This window comes from Mirounga angustirostris, unplaced genomic scaffold (genome assembly GCF_029215605.1).
Source record: "Mirounga angustirostris isolate CCGP_5_RB_7025 unplaced genomic scaffold, mMirAng1.0.hap1 SCAF_1, whole genome shotgun sequence".
Lineage (NCBI taxonomy): Eukaryota > Metazoa > Chordata > Mammalia > Carnivora > Phocidae > Mirounga > Mirounga angustirostris.
The window spans coordinates 150,648,958-150,667,869 of NW_026991709.1; the positions used below are offsets into that span (position 1 = coordinate 150,648,958).

At 47.3% G+C, this 18,912-nt stretch overlaps 1 protein-coding gene across 1 annotated transcript in view; it reads left to right on the top strand.

Moving 5' to 3' along the window:
• The window catches only part of DCLK3 (doublecortin like kinase 3), a 51,162-nt gene extending 33,370 nt beyond the window's left edge, over positions 1-17,792 (top strand). The window contains 4 exon segments of the mRNA XM_045904069.3: positions 9,860-9,992; positions 12,675-12,842; positions 15,062-15,192; positions 15,194-17,792. Of these exon segments, the coding sequence (XP_045760025.2) occupies positions 9,860-9,992; positions 12,675-12,842; positions 15,062-15,192; positions 15,194-15,256 (495 nt within the window). The 3' untranslated portion in view covers positions 15,257-17,792.
• Positions 17,793-18,912: the final 1,120 nt, after the last annotated feature.

The window sequence follows — 18,912 nt, forward strand, 5'->3', positions numbered from 1 at the left end:
GTGGGGGGCAAGTGAAAGCCGTTTAGCTTTTAGGTACTTAGGTGTGGCTGCAAAATGGTAATGTTTCTAGTATTATTTTAGGTAAAACTTTGGTTGTAACAAATGTCAGGGACTCAAGGTGGTGAAGGATAGAATCAGGGAGACTGCAAAAATCTTCCCTTCCTTTTAGTTAATTGATTCAAAGGGACTGAATTACACCTGTGATGGGGAACACATGGTGCTCGCTATAGACCCAGCACTGCTGCAAGCCCTTTGCTCCTGCTACCTGCTGTATACACCCCGTGCAGTAAGTGCACTTACCTCTCTTTACAGGGAAGGAAACTTAGGCCCAGAGAGGTTGAGTAACTTGCTCAGAGTCACACAGCAAATGAGGAGAAGTGGGATTTGAACCCAGGACCCTTCCAAGCTCCTGGACACTCTGCTAGACTGGTGCTTGGTAGATCTTAACATTTTTTTTTTCTGTCCCTAAATGCTAAAACAGATGAAAGAGATCCTTTCTTGCTGCATGGTTTCAAATTCTGGTAGATTGTAGCATAGCCACAGAAAGTTAGGTCTGCATGGGAAGTCTAGAGACCTCTCCCATATGGTAGGTGATGAAATAGGCTCAGAAAAAGTCAAGGTGGGGACCATCTGGCTCTTTTGGTGTAAGCAGAGCTAAAACAAAAATCCAGGTAATTCCAGTCCTACTTCTGAGCTCTTTTGCAAAACACATGTTGACAGTTCAGTTGCTTGACTGGATTAAATGATTTCCTTAGAAAGTTCAATGCTGAATGTGGACTTTGGTCCCTTGAGAGCTGGGGGTTGGGGGGGGGGACCTGCCTGGGTTCCAGTATCAGGAAGACTGAGAAGCTGGTGAGGAGGAGCATACTCTTTGTGTTTCCATGCAGAGAGAGAGGAGAGTATGGAAATCACACATTAGTCCAAGCATTGGTTTGGAAACATCCTGCTAGTTACCTCAATGGTCTCTTTTTCGGGGGGTAGTCACTTTAGTCTGAACCTGATGGTGATGGCCCTATTTCTCTTGTTCTACACCAGGATTCTCCACTGACTGTTGGCGTTTGGGCAGGATGACTCTGCTGTGGGGGCTGTCCTGGGCATTGTAGGAGGTTTAGCAGCTTCCTGGCCTCTACCCACTGGGTGCCACTAGCATCGCCCTGAGGTGTGATAACCAAAAATACCTCCAGACGCCGTCTGGTATCTCTTGGGTGGTAGTAGAGGACTGTCCCTGGAGAATCACTATCTATACTTGTTGCACTGAGACATTGACTCTGCTCCCACCTGATTAGAGCCCACGTCCCATCAGAGCACGCACAAACTTTATTGTCCTGTCATTTTAGCACATTAGTCACGATTCTGTGCACTTTGCATTTTCATAGAATTCTCACATCAACCCTATGAGGAAGGCTTCATTACTTCCATGTACACGTGGGGAAACTGAGGCTACACCACACCGAGGGGATGGCCGGAGATCCCCCAGCGGGGGGTGTCTGGCCACAGAGCCTGGGGGGTAGTCCCTGGATGCCGTGTCTTTTTAACCCAATGTTGGGTGTGGATGCGGAAGAGTGGAGGGTGGACTGTAGATGTTTCCTGGCTCAAGTAGGGTGGGCCCGTGGTCGGCCACTCACTTCAGGTCACCACCTGATTGTCTGATGTGATGAGCATCTCAAACTCAGGATGCCGAAACCGGGTTTCACACGGAACCTGCGCCTCTTCCAGACTTCTCCAGCCCAGAGCACGGCTGCATCATCACCTAAACAGACGTGCTCTCTCCCAACTTAAGAAAACAAACCTTGTTTCCTCCACGTCCCCCTCAGCTACTACCCCACTTTTATGAACTACATACCCCACCCCCTGAAAGAGGTGTCTGTCCGCCCTGTTTGCGGTTTTCCACGTTCTGTTCCATCCTGAACTCCCAGGCGGGCTCTCACCCCCATATTGGGCTGCAACCCCCCTTCTCTGTCACATGGGGCCCCCACCGGCCCAGCTGCTGGTGGCAGGAAGCTTAGTTGCCCCAGAGCCCCTTTCCTCACCCTCCCCGTTCAAACCTTCTCTTCGCCCTTAGGATGGCACTTGTCCCCACCTCCACTCCACCACCAGAGACCAAGCCACCATTATCTCCTGTTGGAACTATGGTAGTGGCCTCCTCACTGGTCCTCTCTCTTCCTCTAAAGGCCATCTTCTCCCAGAAGCCGGAGTGATCTCCGAATGTAAACCAGACCCTATAACTCCTCTGCTCAGAGTCATCATTGGCTTTCTGTCACACTCAGAGTAAAAGCCAAGTTCATTTCTGTGAGCTCCAAGGTCTTGCATCATGTGGCCTCTGGCTTCCTCTCAGCGCTCCACTCCAACCGCTTACTCCGTCACTCTCTCCACTCCTGCCCCTACTTGCTATTCCTACATCGGGCCAAGCAAGCCCCTGGACCTTTGCACTTGCTATTTCCTCCACCTGAAAAGCTTTATCCTCAAATTTGAATGTGAGTCACGCTTGACTTTTTTCAAATGTTACTTCCTCAATGAGTCCTGCCTTAACCACCCCATTTAAAATAGCAACCCCTGCTGTTGTCAATTCTAGCACTGTCCAGTAGAACTTTCTGTGATGATGGAAATGTCCTGTCTCTGCACTGCCCAGTACGGTGGCCACTACTACATGGACACTTAAAATGCACCTCGGGTGTCTGAGGAACTGAACTTTAAATTTTGTTTAAAGTAAATAGCCACATGTGGTTATTGGAAACTATACCAGACAACACAACCTTTATTTCACTTTTTCTTTTTTTTACCACACTTATCACTGCGGAACACTACATACTCATTTGAATATTATTTATTAATAGAAAGAAGGTTTATGAGAGCAAGGACTTTACCTGTTTCATCCACTGCTCCTAGTACCTAGAAAAATATCTGGCAAACCGTAGGCATCTAAATATTTGTTGGGTGAATATCAGGTGCTAATGAAGTAGAAAAGTACCAGATGAGGCCTGTCAATTGGCCTGTCGTGACCGGTCCCAGGGAAGACTTTGTTTCCACTGATGCTTTCAATCATTGTTTTGCATTACGCTATCTTTGGCTGTTGAAATGTAAATTGATTCTAGGCACTGGTATTTTGGTATTTCAGTGTGAGTTGCTTTCTAAGATCATAAAGTCCTCATAGCCAGTTGAAAAATGGAAACTTGGAGGGAAAAGGCCAGAAGGACCATGAAGGATCAAGTAAGAAGTAGGCTTAACCACATCTGAATTTTTCTTGGCTTGAGGTGGGGGCGGGGTGGGGTGGGGTGGGGTACTACTTGCTGCTTGGTCTACACTCTGCTGCCATCTTCTGTTCAGAGATGAACATTGCAAGGTCACATTTAAATTGAGGTACCATTGAAGGACAGGAGGCTGTTAATTGTTCAGAAAATTAAAGATTCCTCTTGAAGCTTTGAGGCCCTCCAGGTGTTTTATGGGTGCTTATGTAAATAATAGAGACCACCTGGATTCAAATCAGGGAACTTTGGTGTGGCTGGGAAAGGGGGTGATGGATGCAGATGGATCAGCAGTCCCAACAGTGCTGTGTGAATTCATCTCTAACACTCTTGCAGTTGGAGGGCAGCTGAGAACCGAGCTCTGGAAGGAACATGACCCAGAGCAGTGAGACAGAGAAATGGAAATGTCAGTGAAGCAGGTTCAGATGTGGGCACAGGGGCTATGGGCCAAACCTGGCCAACCCGGCCCACGAAGGTATAGGGAAGGAAAAAAACCCTTTTGTCTCCACCCTCCTGGGTTCTTTGGCAGGACCCTGGAAATTAAATCGAAAAAAGACAGGCTAACAAGAGAAAACCAGACGGAGGGCATGAATGCAGTACACACACATGGGAGGAACTCTGGGTGAGTAACTCAAACAGGTAGTTCGAAATTGGGGCTTTATAGAGCATCTTAAAAGAACAATAAATTTTTAGAGAAGTGACAAGATAAAAGAAAAAGGGTTTCTAGGATTTTAGGGGCAGCAAATTGTGGCAAGTAAAATCATGGGAAAACTAGTGGAAGATAGGAGTTGTTTAATAATCAATATGTCAAAGTGGAATAATTTGGGGTGGCATATTCTGAACCCCTCAAAAGGCTCTCTGAGGAAGGGGCATCAAAGTGGGACACCGAATGGAGTCTTTGGCTGTCTTTATGGCCACCCAGTGCCCCATCCACTGAGAGGCCTGAGGTCCACTGTCCTGATCAAATTACACGTGGAATGTAGTGTTCATTTCTGAGCGTTCTTTGTTAAAAGAGGCATCGATGAAATGGAGATCATCCAGGACTTGACTGTGCACACGAATCACCCTGGGGGCTTGTTGACACGTAGGTTCAGGTTCAGTGGGTCTGGGCAGCCTAGATCTCTACCCAGCTCCCAAGCGATGATGGTGCTGTTGGTTCAGGCAGTGAACTTAGTGTAGGAAGGATCTAGAAAGGGGTGATGGTCAGGAGAATAGGTCTTACAAGGATCAACTGGAAGATCCTCAGATGTGAAGTTAGAGAAACCAGAGGTGACTTGGGGATCATGATAACTGTTTCCCTTTGGGATGAGTATGGCTTTCTTCAGTTCCCTCCCCGAGGGCAGACTTAGACAACTGTGTAGGGGGTGGAATTTGGAATCAACACACGGGTGAACCTCCTCACAAGTTAAACTGGCCACAAATGGGATGAGCTGCCGGTTAAAGTTGTGGGATCTCTTCCATGTTGAGATTTCAATCAGAGGTGAACAGTCGTTGGTGGGAGGGTGTTTTACACACATTCCCATCTGGGTGGAAAAGCTGGTGGTTTCAGAAGTCCCTCAGATGCTAGGAGGAAGAGTTATCCCGGGAGGATGTCCCTCATTTGATTTCACGATTAAGATAGGGAATTGTTCTGAAGCCAAGAATGGGAGGTGCCTGTAGAAACAAAACAAAATGAAACTCACACAGTCAGTGCAGGACTTTAAGTATAATTAAGCTGCTCACGTAGATGAAATAGATGAGAAGCCGCAAGTCACACGGATGGCTCTAAAGGATGTGACGTCCCTACTGAGAGTAGAAGCTGGAGACAGCAGAATTAAAAACACCGGTGGTCTCGAGCCGCTTTCTGGAAGGGACAAACGACTCCACAGATCTTAACCAGCCCCCGGGCTCAGCGTCTGCTGTGGGCAGTGCCGTGGGGAGGATCCCGAGACACAAGGAGCAGGATGAAACCGCGAAGAGAAAAGAAGCAGCATACCATGTGTTAGAAAGGCCACGGAATAATGTAAAACACGGATTTGGTGTTTGGAAATGCATGCCTCAGCATGTGGGCATTTGACCTAATAAATGTGCGAAACAAAAGACTGAGTTTCCACCGTGTTGAATCTGCTGGTCCTTCAGTGGAGCCAGGGTTTGGAGTTGGGGGTGTTTCTCTGAGGAAAGGACTAGTTTGTTATTTCTCCTGGGGGCATATTTTATTTTGGTGTTATCAAGACAGCCAGATGCTTTTCCTGCTGATCATTTGGTTGGGAGAATACAAATATTTGTGGGGGGACATATTTTTTCAGCAACTACCCAGCAAATGTGATTAATGTAGATGATCCAGCTGGAAACTCTAGTAGGCACCACACTATTTTGTTGTCCTCCCCTTCCAAATGCGATCGTCTAGTCAGTTATTCTAATCATTACCTCCCTGTCTCCTTCTGGGCCCTATCTTTCTCGCTATGCAGACCACAGACGAATCGCATTTTTGTCTGCATCTGTGACTTTCCCTTCAGTTAGGTTAATTAGGGAGGCATCGATTAGGTTGCCTGCGGTAACTCAGACTCCGTAATGAAGACACATTCTCCTCTAAGAGCAGTAAGCTCACTGGCAGGATCCAAAGCAAGTGCAGAGAACTTACTCTTGTCTGGGGAAACCGGAGAGGGCGTGCCCTGTATTCCTGTGCCCATGGTTCTGTTGGTGTACAGGGAGAGCCGGTCTTCCCATTGCCCTCGGCCCCCCAGGCCCTGCTAGGAGCATTGGCAACCTCTGTCCCCATTCCAGGAGAGATGTGAGAGCATGTGCCTGCAGACAAGTTGGTAATTTCTCCTATAGGTGGTCCCAAGGAGCCTCTCCCCCGGGGTGTGGTCAGCCAGCCTCATCCCTGTTTTATCATAGCTCAGTCATTAACAGCTCAGCTCCCCTTTGCCATGAGCATTCAGATTCTATGATGAGATGCAGGGCAGGCAAGAGCTGAGAGGGGGCTGGAGCTTTCACAGCACAGGATGGACCAGGGCCCTGTCCGATATAGGGGCCTTCGGTTTGGACAAGGAAGATATCAAGGACAACCTCCCATACTTCTCATTTTCTCTGAAGTCAGTCCTGCTCTTTCGAGGTTACAGAGGCTAAAATAATAGGGTTTACTTAACAAACACTTATGTCATGCTTCTTAGGTGCTGGGGTACTGTTTATCCCACCTTACAAATGTTAATTCATTAAATTCTCACCACACATCTCATTCACATCTCACTTTACAGATGAGGAAGTGGGGGCATAGAGAGGACCGGTGACTTAGCCAGTTACACCAGTGAATGGTGAGCTGGAGTTTGCACCTGGCTGTTGGGCTTTAGAGTCTGTACATGTAATGGGTGCATGATGCTGAATCGTCCTGCAAAGGGTTATTTCAGTGCGGGACATGAGGAAGCCGCCCAGCGCCCCCTGCTCCCAGAGAACCAGAAGCAGGTGGACCTGAGGCCGACCTCTGCCAGGAGGGGACAGAGCCAGTCACCTCGACCCTGATTTTACTGATTTGTTACAAAAGGGGCTTTTGCCATCAATCCCTCAGGTGGTGCTTGGTCCAGCAGGGGTCCCTCCAGGGGGGAAGGTGGCTGTGTTCCTGGGGGCACTTCTGTGTGACCAGGATCCCCAGAGCACTGGCTGGCTGTCTGGGTTTCAAGGCAGCCATAGGGGCTGTAATTATTTTTTAAGTGGAAAATAAAAGTTTTGTTGAGAAAGGTGCCTTGGAAAAAACTCCAAAGTATAAATTTACTTAATCTTATATTTAACAAAATTTATGTTTTAATTAAAACTATGCATTAATTTCTTCCCCCCAGCTTTATTGAGGTATGATTGACAAATAAAATTGTGATATATTTCAAATGTACACCATGATGATCCAATCCAATACACATACACATTGTGGAAGGATTTCCACACTCAAGTTAATTTCCCTGTCCATCACCTCATAGAGCTGCTTTGTTTTTTGTGGCATTTTTTTTTTTTTTCTCGTAAGGATGTTTAAGATCTCTCTTGGCACATTTCAGGTACACAATACAGAATGATTAACTACAGGTACTATGCTGTACATTGGATTCCTAGAACATATTCATCTTACAACCGAATGTTGGTACCCTTGGACTACCAGCTTTCCCCAGTCCCTGGTGACCACCGTCCCACTCTTTGTTTCTAGGAGCTGGACTTTTTCTGTTTGTTTTTTAAGATTCCACTCTTATCTCTGCCCTCTATGGATAAATTCCCCTCTGGGCCCGAGACCTTGACAGCCCCCAGCTTTGTCCTTTCTGTTGGGAGGAAAGGTGCCAGGGAGGATGTGACGACAGGTGCACCTTTCCCAAGAGGCAGACGACAGGAGGGAGGAAAAGATGCCACACTTGCAGAATCTACCATTCAAAGCTCCCTGCTAGAGATTGCGTGGGCTGCTTTCTGTGAACACGAGGTCAGAAGGATGGGTAACAAGGCTGCTAAAGGGGCTCGGAACGCCTTCCCGGTAGGGAACCAGCATCTTCCTGGTGTGCACAGACCAGCTGCCAGGGGCGGCTACCTGGATTGCTGCAGAGTGGGGCCCGCGCGGGGCTAGAGCTGGAAGTAGGCAGGTACCACCGGGCTGTGATACCTCGCTTCCTGCCTCCCGGGAATGAGGGGCTGTGGGAACCCTTTGGCTTCTGCCTTTATTTCTTGGTGTCCTGAGACTTGGTCAGGGGGAAGGCTGTTGCTCTGAGTCTTAACACTCTCTGATGTTTGGAGGCCAGACCTCCTGTGGGTCCCTGTTTTATCATAGCTCAGTCATTAACAGCTCAGCTCCCCTTTGCCATGAGCATTCAGATTCTATGATGCCTTACTTGTTTGGGTACCAACTAGCGTTGAAGAAGGTTGGAGTTCTCATGTGCCCAGTGATTTAATCTTTCCCCAGAGTGGAAAAGCACCTGCGTAGCAAGGAGGGAACCAATGCATCTTTCACTTACTGCAAAATATGCTAGGTTTGCCCCCTCACTGTTTGTTTTTACGTGAAATAGAACATATCTTTACTTATGTCGTGTCTTGCGTGGTGGTCTAAATACCTGCTAGGCTCACCTCTTGAGATTCATTTCTTTTAGGTGAAGACCCACCTCTTCCTAACACATCATCTAGCATGCAGATACCTTGAGGGAGAAGGAGGACAGGACACATTAGCTGGGCAGTGGGAATTGGTTTACCAGTGATCAGAAAGCTGGCCACAGGAATTTGTTTGGAAGAATGAGACGCAGGTGGGATCCATTTTGACGAAGACAAAGGAGAGCAGGGATTCTCCGTCTTCATTTCAGAGTGAGGGTCATGTCTTTTCTGTGCTCTAAAAATGACTGATTTTCCCCTTCTCCAAAACCTGGTGGAAGTGGGGTCTAAAGAATCAGAACTACTTTCACTTTCATGCAAAAATGTTAACAGAACCCAGTTGGTCTGTTCATATATATGTATATGAATAATATCATATATATATGAATCATATATATATATGAATAAATCCTTATTTAGTAGCATTAATTCTGTATTATGTGGAAACAAGGACAACCACCTCATCCTGCTTTGCCTGTGACTGTCCTAGTTTTTTTTTTTTTTAATTAATTTATTTGAGAGCAGGGGAGGGGCAGGGGGAGAGAGAGAATGTCAAGCAGACTCCCTGATAAGCTCAGAGCTCAACACAGGGCTCGATCTCACGACCTGAGATCAGGACCTGAGCTGAAATCAGGAGTCGGACGCTTAATGGACTGAGCCACCCAGGCGCCCCAGAGATTGTCCTAGTTTTAAAAATGAAAATCTCACATCCTGGGAACCCTTCAGTTCCTGGCGGCCTGGGACAGTTGGTTACTTTAGAGGAGGACTTCACAGGGTAGATTATGGACATCGATTGGAACTCCTGACACAAGCCTAATTGCGGGAATTGATTACCTCCCTCCCCTTTTAAAGGAGAAAACAGAGGCTTAGATGAATAAAGAAATTGGTCCAAGACCATCCAGAGGCAAGTCTTGGATTTGGAACTAAAGACTCCTGGTCTGTTTGGTCCTTAAGACCTTCCCCAGTCCTCAAATTGGGGTCTGTACCTAGCGTTTCTCCACTGCTTGCTTACTTCTTCCTTCTAATTTCTAGTTCTTTCCCTTTCTTTTTTTTTCTGCCCAGATTTCACATTCCCCAGAGACATTTTCTAGTCCTCACTAATGCTAGTCAGTGCTCAAAATATCATTGATCCTTGTTCTAACTCAGTGGTGCCCAATAGAAGTTTCTGTGGTGATGGAAAGGTTCTATATTTGCACTGTTCAATATGGTAGCCATTAACCCTCAATGGCTCTTGAGCACTTGAAATATGGCTAGTGCATCTGAGAAACTAAATTTTCAATTTGATACAAATTTTAATAGCCATCTGTGGCAATATGGTACTACCGTAGTGGACAACAGAGCGAATCTAACTCATTGGTGTTTTACTTGAAAATGTGAGTATCCACCACTGAAATCAGGTTGGGTTTATCAACTATAAGCTCAAGTGGGTTTATCATTTGCTTATCCTGACCTTGCATGCTTGTTGTCTCATTAGTTTTTCTTCTTTGTTCTCATCACAATTTTGGTGATTTGGAGATTTTGTTTTCTTACAGGTTCAGCGAAATGAGGACAAATCTACCACCTTGAAATTGGCTGATTTTGGCCTCGCAAAGCATGTGGTGAGACCTATATTTACTGTGTGTGGGACTCCGACCTATGTAGCTCCTGAAATTCTTTCTGAGAAAGGTACGTGTTACACCTTGCTCCACGGGACTCTGGTTCACTAACAACTGTCTTATTTTTAACATTTAATATTTTTCAATATGGAGCAATCAAAAATCTCAGAGTTGGCACCAGGCTTGCACTTGGATTTTAATGGAGATATTTGAAACAGAGCTTGACCAAAGCATGTGGACTTTTTCCTCCGCTGGGCTGCCCTTACAGTGGAGGGATTGGGGTGTGTGTGTGGGGGGGGGGGGCAGGAGAGCGAGATAAAAGATGACGGAGAATTAGCCTGGGAACTCAAACAAGGAAGGCCATTTGTGCCACTGACCCAAGGCTACCTGTAATGGGAAGAATTTGAAGCAGTTCTTATGGTAATCGGCTTAAAAATTCCTCCTCCAACTTTGCATTTTAAGGAGCAAGGTGTCCCATTTCCAACCCCATGAGTAGTATTTATGACCAGTTTGTATATTATACGAGGATCCAGTGGACTGTTTTAGTGACACACTCTATGAAGTACATAAAAAGGAAACCGTTATTATTATTATATGGCTCCAGATATATGAATGTCTGTTTAGCCGCCACTGTAGCACTTCGGGAGAAATCGGTCTAGGCGTCATATGTAAGACGGGAAAGCTCTGGGTGGGTTGTGGGGTTGGTGGGGAGAAGGGAGAGAGTTCCCCAGCCGCAGAAGCATCAGGGAAGGTAAGACGGGGAGACAGGAATATGCACTGGGGTTGGGTGGTAGAGCCATCGAGAAGACTGGTCTCGGTGTTGCAGAGGGCAATTTAGTTGGCTGACCAGGTTGAGTCTGGATTCTCCACAACGGGGGAGGCTGAGCAGAGGAATTTGGACTCAGTGTGGCCGGCAGAGTGGCTAAGGCACTGTGGTGACAACATAGACATTTTTGTGGAGGCATCAATGACCTGGGTAAAAGAAGGAAAGCAAATAGTCTCCCTGAATGCTGAGGGAAACCACAGCCTTGGTGCTGACACCAACTAAGGCTGTTGGAAAGCTCTTTTGGGAGATGGGGCGGATGGGTTGAAATTTTAAACACAGGGATTTGGTAGAGGTATGAGGATGGATGCATGGAGTTGTCCACTTGGCAGGGAGGTCAGGCCCTGGGCTGAGCGGGGGCTTTTGAGACTCCTCAACTCGGAAATGGCAGCCCGTGCGGGCGAGATAAGGAGCTCCTCATGATGCCAGCAAGGGCAGCCGGGGACAGACTCTGGAGGGAGGCCCAGAGTTGGGGGATGGAGAAGGAAGGACGGGTTAGCAGGGGACAAGGCAGTGGAAGCAGGAAGAAGACGAGGAGAGTATGGGGTCACAGAGGTCGAGGGGCACATTTCAAGATGGGAGGCCAAGCTAAGCCAGACCCTCCTGAGTGTGAAAGGTAGTACAGAGCTGAGAAAAGGCCAGTAAAGTTGGCCAGAAAGAGGTCAGCAATGATTTATTTCTGTAATATATATATATATTTTGCTGATTTGTCTTGACATCATTGCTCTGGGGCTTAATAATGAATATCCAACTTATATATATATCCAAAATATATATATATTTTGCTGATTTGTCTTGACATCATTGCTCTGGGGCTTAATAATGAATATCCAACTTCCCAATTATAGCTGCTGAATGTTTTCCTTTTCCAAAGGTAAAAAGTTAGAACATGTTTGAAAATGTCCATACTGCTGTTATAGGGTTTTGTGAAGATGATTGGGCAATACATATCAAAAACCTTTACTGTATTGTGCATTTAATTTCCGGAAAGTTATTGCAAGAATATAGTCTGAGATGTGCACAAATATTTAATAGATGAGGATGTTCATCACAGAATTATAGTGTAAGAAAGTTAGGAAATACTTAAATTACAACATAGAGGATTTATTATATAAAGGGAATACTGACAGCTATTAGAAATCATATTTTTGGAGAATTTTTTTTTATATTCTTTATAGGACATTCCTCCATAGGAAATGCCATGATATATTAAGTGAATGAAATAGGGTATAAAATATGTCCAATGTGATCCTAATCTCGTTACAGGAAGTATAAATATGTGTGGGTGTGTGGGTGTGCGTGCTCATGGGGGATACAGCTATAGTAATGTCAGTCTTTTTATAATCATAAGACAGAGCCAGTAAAAATATTTTTTCAGTGTGAAAAGACAACGAAGGACTAGGATGGAGAGGCTGCTGGGGTAGACCAGGGCTTCTTGAACTGTCTCTGGTGAGGGTTTTAGAATTTCTAATATAGTGTGGACCCACACGAAGCTCTGCTACATGGGATGAGGTCACCGCTCATGCCACGCGTGACTTACCACGTGTGCTCGACAACCCCCGAACTCTGCCCTATACTCCGATCAGTGAGACGTGTCCTTGACCATGCAGCTGGATGTCATGGCCATGCCCAATTGCTATGCGTTTCCAAATGTTTACTTTCAGTTTCTATGCTTATTTTATCCCGGACCGGTTAAGAAAGGGTAACAAACGGGCAGTCGTCTGAGGACCACGCTTTGGGTAACACTGGTGTCGACCCCCCTGTTTGTAGGCCTTGGCAGCAAAGCACCCCCCCATGTGTTTAGAAGTGGCTGGTGCTTACTGAAAGCTGCGGACCTCGGTCACCCAGAACCACAGTTCCCCATGTTTGTCTCCTCCTGTCTGATCCAGCCTGGTCTCAGTTTGGCTTCTGTCTCTGCCTGTCGCACAGGTTACGGGCTGGAAGTGGATATGTGGGCCGCAGGCGTGATCCTGTATATCCTCCTGTGTGGCTTCCCCCCTTTCCGCAGCCCGGAGAGGGACCAGGACGAGCTCTTTAACATCATCCAGCTGGGCCACTTCGAGTTCCTGGCCCCTTACTGGGACAATATTTCTGACGGTGAGATTGGCTCCCCCGAGTGGGACACGAGGCCATGTTAGAGCTGGGGCCCGTCCTGGGTTCTGACGGCAGAGCAGGTTTTAGGTCAGCTGCGTAATGAGGCGCGCAGGGGGCCCACCTCAGAACTGGGCACGGAGAGGGGCTGTCGACCTGTGCTTCATCCTTTGTTAACTGTGAGCTTCGTGGAGATTTATTTGTATAGCACTCTGGGAAACAGGACTTGCTTTGGATTCAATGAAAAAGTCTGACCACTGGTTGCAGTCACTAGATACTTAAGGCGGTGGAGGGACCTCAGGACTGAAGAATATCAGAAATGTAAGCCCTCATTTGGAAAGATCACAGTCATCTCGTATATAGAAGTACTGGGAATTGAGCAGCCCGGGAATGCGTATCTTCCTCGTGAACAGCCAGGGGTCATGGAGGGGTGTAGTTGAGCACAGAGGCTCTGGAGGGCACGGGGTGACGGTCTTAGCTATCTCCAGTGGAGCAGAGGCATGTAGAGTCTTCCTCTTTTTTGGCCCCTTTCAAAACCCATCTTTCCCCTTTTTGCTCCTGATTTGTCGGTACCACCTGCTACCCTTATAAAATTGGGAACTGGATATTCAGGGGTTTTGAGTCTTTGAGTCTCTAGCTTAAAAAGTAGAATAGGAGTGACAACTTTATTTTCCCTCCATTCCCCCAACCATGTCATCTAAGATGAGTTATCGAACTGCCCTCATCCCCAGCCTCAGTCTCCTTACTTGGGGTTGGGGGATGAGGCAAGGAGAAAGCTTCATTTTTTTTTGCCCCTTAAATAAGGTAGAGAGAGGGGTGGCGTGCTGTAGGTGGAGTGAGGGTCTTGAGCTGAGCAAGCCAGTGGTGACTTGGGAATTGAAGGACTGAAAATCATTTTAGAAAGTTCTGTGCAGCACTGTCCTTAGATTTGGGTATGGTGGCCCCTGCCCTGAGCCCCATGCCTTAGAGAGGGCCCTACTCTGGTTATGCCCACCCCACAGAGCAAGGGGACTCTGGAGCCAAGGAGATGTGTCCTCCAGAACCAGGTCCCCCCTTCTAGGTGACTTAATCAGAACCCCAGAATTCCCTGCCCAAATGGTGCAGACCTACTTCCAAGACTGGGGAGACCTCTTTACCCAGAAACTTCCTATATTGCCCCAGGGTAGCCAAGGAGCCTCTGTTCAGAGGGGTAGAGAGAGCTTGGACATGTTGGTGGGGTGTTCAGTTGACCACACTTGTACATGTGAGTCTGAGAATTCCCAGTTTAAACCTGACCCACTCCCTGCTGAGTCCTCTGGGGATCTTGAGGGAGTGATGCTGTTTGGGGTGGGTGCCCAGGCACTTCGTTGGCAGAACTCACCCAACTTGAAGTGGGCGAGGTAGGAGAAGTCCTGTGGCTTCCATGCTTAAGAGGTGGCCGGAAAGTGGTGTAGAGGAGGGGCTGATGGGTGGGTGAGCAGCTGATCTTAAGCAAGAGTCATCACCCAAGGAAGGTGGGGAGAAGTGGGTGGTGTTTTTCTCATGTGATCGAAAAGGAAGCTCAGGGAGCTGGCCAGGGAGAGCCAACAAGCCACAGAGAAGTCATTTCTCCCCCCTTGCCTCAAGCCACCTGGCCCACCAGTTGCCCCCCCATCCCTCTAGAATCAGTCATGATCTTGGGCAGGAAATGAAATTCATTTTGACTTGGTGCTGTTTTGTACTTAGGTTTCCTTCACGTGTGTCTCAACTTTGTCAGTGTGAAGGCGTATTTACCAACTTAGGAAGGAGATTGAACAGATTTTATTTAACAGCCCGACGATTGATTTCAAAATGTAAGATATGTAGACATATGGTATGTGGCCTCCATTTGTTCTCTTGCACGGGGCGCCATGGCTGTCAGGGGTGGGCCTGGCCCCCTGACTCTAGAAACGAACGGACATCCTCTAAAGCTCTGCTGTCCCGACATGGTAGCCCCTCGCCGCGCGTGGCTATTGCAGTTGAAATGTGCACTCGTTGAAAGTCAACACGTAAAAATTCCGTTGCTCAGTCTCGGTAGCCATATTTCAGACGCTCAGTGGGTAGTGCAGACATGGAAGGCTCCCAGCATCACAGAAAGTTCTGTGGGGCAGCGCCCTCTAGCGTGTGGTGCTGACATGGGCGTTTGTGATCTCAGTTCGTGCGCGGGGCAGACAAATTCAGAGCCCATGCATTCATTTCATTTTCTCTTCCTTCTCGCCCTCCCACAGCTGCCAAAGATCTGGTGAGCCGGTTGCTGGTGGTAGACCCCAAAAAGCGCTACACCGCCCACCAGGTCCTTCAGCACCCCTGGATTGAAACCGCGGGAAAGACTAGCACAGCGAACCACCAGAAGGAGGTGCCCCCCCGGCAGTGAGGGCCACATCCGGAGGCAGCACAAGCAGTCTGCTGAGCAAGCCTCGTAGTGGCCGCCTCGAGTACTATGCAGCCCGCTTCTCCCCCAGGGACAGAGAACGAGACAGAAATCCAGGAGGCCGACAGTGAGGAGGACTTCAGTGAGGAGGACTTCTGCCCATCATTGGAGAATCAGGGGAAGGAGAGAGATGCTTAGTATATTTTAAAGCGTATTTTAAAAAATGAACTTGAGTCTTAACCGTTAAATGTTGTAACATATTTTTAGATTTGTATATTTGAAGACTTTAATACATTTATTTTGGGGGGGTTTAAGACTATCAGCGAGGACTTTTTGGTAATAATGCTGTGTTTTGCTTCCTCCTCGTAAATCAAGTTCATGGTAAACGACATGAGTGGTGCTTACCAGGATCTAAACTCCCCCTATGAGGGTGAACAAGGTGAATCATGGTCTTTCTGTATTAATAAAATGTACTCTGACTGACAGAAGTGGGTTGTATTCTGATGACTTCTTAATGCTGGTGAGGGGAGCCAGGGAAGTAGAGTTTAGACAGGCTTCCTGAAGCCAGTATGACTACATCTAAATGTTGTGATGGACACTTGATTAACTGGCAGGACCTGTTTATTTGGGATGTGCTGGTCTTGCTGTCCAGCATTTACTGAAAATCCGTTCTGGTACTGGTAGAAAAATGGAAAGGAGAAGTCATTGATTTATTCTTGCTCCTACAGCACCCCTTTATACCGTTTTTCAGCTGATTATCCCTGAGCCTGAGTCACGTCCACATGAAGTTAGGCACTCAGGCTGTGACTGTGTTAACGTTTTCAGATCACCAGGGAGCCGTTTAGTGCATTAATATGTCAGCAGTGCCGTAAATGGATTACACTCAGGCTCCAAGTTGCTCAGAGAGTTCAGGCACGTTCCTACCTGCAGGGCAGACACACGGAGGGCTCAGGATGCATGTTCTCTGATACATTCCAGATTTCTGTATGGAAATGTTGGTCTTTTCAGACGACTCGGTGATATGCATGAGCCGAAAGCAAAACATGATCCTGATATTTTCCAAATTGACCTTTCTGGGTTATATATATGTAACCCAGCCAGTGGGACACAGAACCAGTCCACCAGCGTGGGCTTCTCACCCCGCCCCCTTCTCCCTAATGGTGTTGGAGTCCTCTGGGCGGAGGAGGACATCAGGAAACCGGCAACAGCGAGAGAGTGTTTAGTGTAAGGAATCCCTTAAGTGGGAGCTGGAACACTGCAAAAGTGCACCTGGGGCTCTGAAGTGATCTAGCAACATAACGGCAGAAAATGGCTTCCAAACTGAGGTGGGGAGCCAAAGGAAGAGGCTGGGTGATAAGAACCTGGAAACTTGGAGGAGAAACCCCTTGTAGTGGAGGCTGACTGTGCCGCCCCAATCCTTCTTGAAGAGGAAAGGAAGAGGTTGCTGGGTTGGCAGTCCTCAGCAGTAACTATCTACGGGCATCACTTTCATCTGGAAGAGTCGCCTCACCCAGGGTCACACCTCCCTCATGGGGCAGGCTTCGTCCAGTGACTGGTCCCCGCAGGGAAGGAAGGCTCGACCCCCTTGCCCCCAATGGGGACAACGCTGAAGGGCCATCCCAGCCTCAGCATCCCAGCGTCGGCCTCGCCCAGTCTTGCTTTTTTCCGTTCTCAGAGGTGACCAGCCTGAGACCACTCCCTAAGAAAACTTCCGCATGCTAATCATGTCGCAGTTGGCCTCCCAGGAGACAGAGCCTGGGACCCCCTCTGGAAACGTGGGGCTGCTGCAAAGTGTTCGCAGCTGGTGCTTTCAACACAGGGGCTCCGAGGAGGGAGCTGGGGCCCACACACCTGAGGAGAGGGTGCCACCCAGTAGGCAGTACCACGGACTCTTGTTCTGCAAACGTGGAGAGAGGCTGGAAGCTGGACCCATTGCTACTGGAATGGCACCAAAGGCACTACATCCAAGTGAGAATTTTCGGGTCACACTAGCATCATCTGATTCTCTTGACCACTCTCTCTGAGCCATTTCTCCTGTTGGCTTCCGCGACGCCACGTTTTTCTGGTCTTCTTCCTGCATCTCTGTCTTCTCCTTTGGGTTTCCTGTAGAGCTAGGTTCACTCTTCTTCCCGTTGCTAAAGGTTGTTTCCTCATTAGTCACCAGGGAAATGCAAAGTAAGGCCACAATGAAATCATACTATATACCTATTAGAATGGCTACAATGAGAAGACTGACCATACCAAGTGTTGGTGAGGAGTTGGAGCAACTGGAACTCTTGTATACTGCTGGTGGGGATGTTCAATAGTCTCCCCTCTTTGGAGAAAAATTTGGCAGTTCCTTTAAAAGCTAGGTATTTACAAGAAAAGTTACAGTGTTTGTCCACACCAAGACTTGTACACAGATATTCATAGGTGCTATGTTTGTAGTAGCTCAAAAGTGCAAGCAGTCTGAGTGTCCATACATTGGCGACGTATAATCAAATTGTGGTGCATCCATACAATGACTACAATTCAGCAATAACAAGGAATAAACTCTTGATACAAGCAACAACATGGACAAAAAAAAAAAAAAAAAAAAAAAAAGGAAAGTAATTAGAGTGAAGGAAAGAAGTCAGACCAAAGCAGATTACATTCCGTGTGGTCCCATCTACATACAATTCTAGAAGATGAGAACTAATCCTAGCAAGGGAGCAGATCAGGGGTTGCCTGGGGACAGGAGGGAGGGAGGGGTTACAAAGGAACACCAGGTAACTTTGGAGGTGAGGGATATGCTCATTATCTTGAATGTAATAATGGATCTATGGGTGTATACATGTCAAAATTTATCAAATTGTACACTTTCAGTATGTGCTGTACATTGTGTGTCACTTATACCTCAATAAAGCTGTTAAAAAACATAGTTGTAGTTCCTTCAAGACCAGTCCTAGACCCTCTTCCTTACCCCCATAGTCTCCCTTCGCCTGTACCCGCTATTGATTTGCAGATGATCCTCTACCTCCCTCCTCCCAGTATGTCTCCAGCCCAGGCTTCTCCTCGTGGCTCAGACCGTCTGTCCAACTGGCCACGTGACGCATCCACATGTGGGCATACATTCCTCCAGACCAGAATATGTGATCATCACCCCACACCTGGCCCTTCTTTATTGCTCCCTCTTGCACAGAATGGGTCTGCTGAGCAAATTCAAAACACAGGCACCCTCTTTGATACCTCTGCCCCCCACCTCAAATCCAGACGAACCCTGTTGGCTTTATTATCCTTAATGTTTCTTGAATCTAGCCTCTTAGCTTCCTTAGTTCCCCCTCCTTAGGGACATCAAGGTTATTCTTGCTAATTCTATAATGTTACAAAGACACTGTGTTCACCATTGTATATACATCTCCTTGTGCACGTATGGGAGACTTTCTCTTAGACCTAGAAAAACGTCAGCTTATAGGGTATTTGCCAGCTTGATTTTGAATTGATCTACGTTCTCCCAAAGAGCCATGAAACTTTCCTCTTTTCTCTCAGGGATTCCCACACGATTTTGTCTTTTGTTGCTAAAATGTTACCATCTGGACATGCTTGAGAAGTAGCAACATAGAAGCTGCTTTCTACTCTGACACTTGGGTAGCACCTCATAGCTTGTGGAGGGAATTCCTGAAAGCACCCCATTTCCACCTTAAAACAACAGCCCCACTTAATAGATGGGGAGACTGAGGCGCAGAGAAG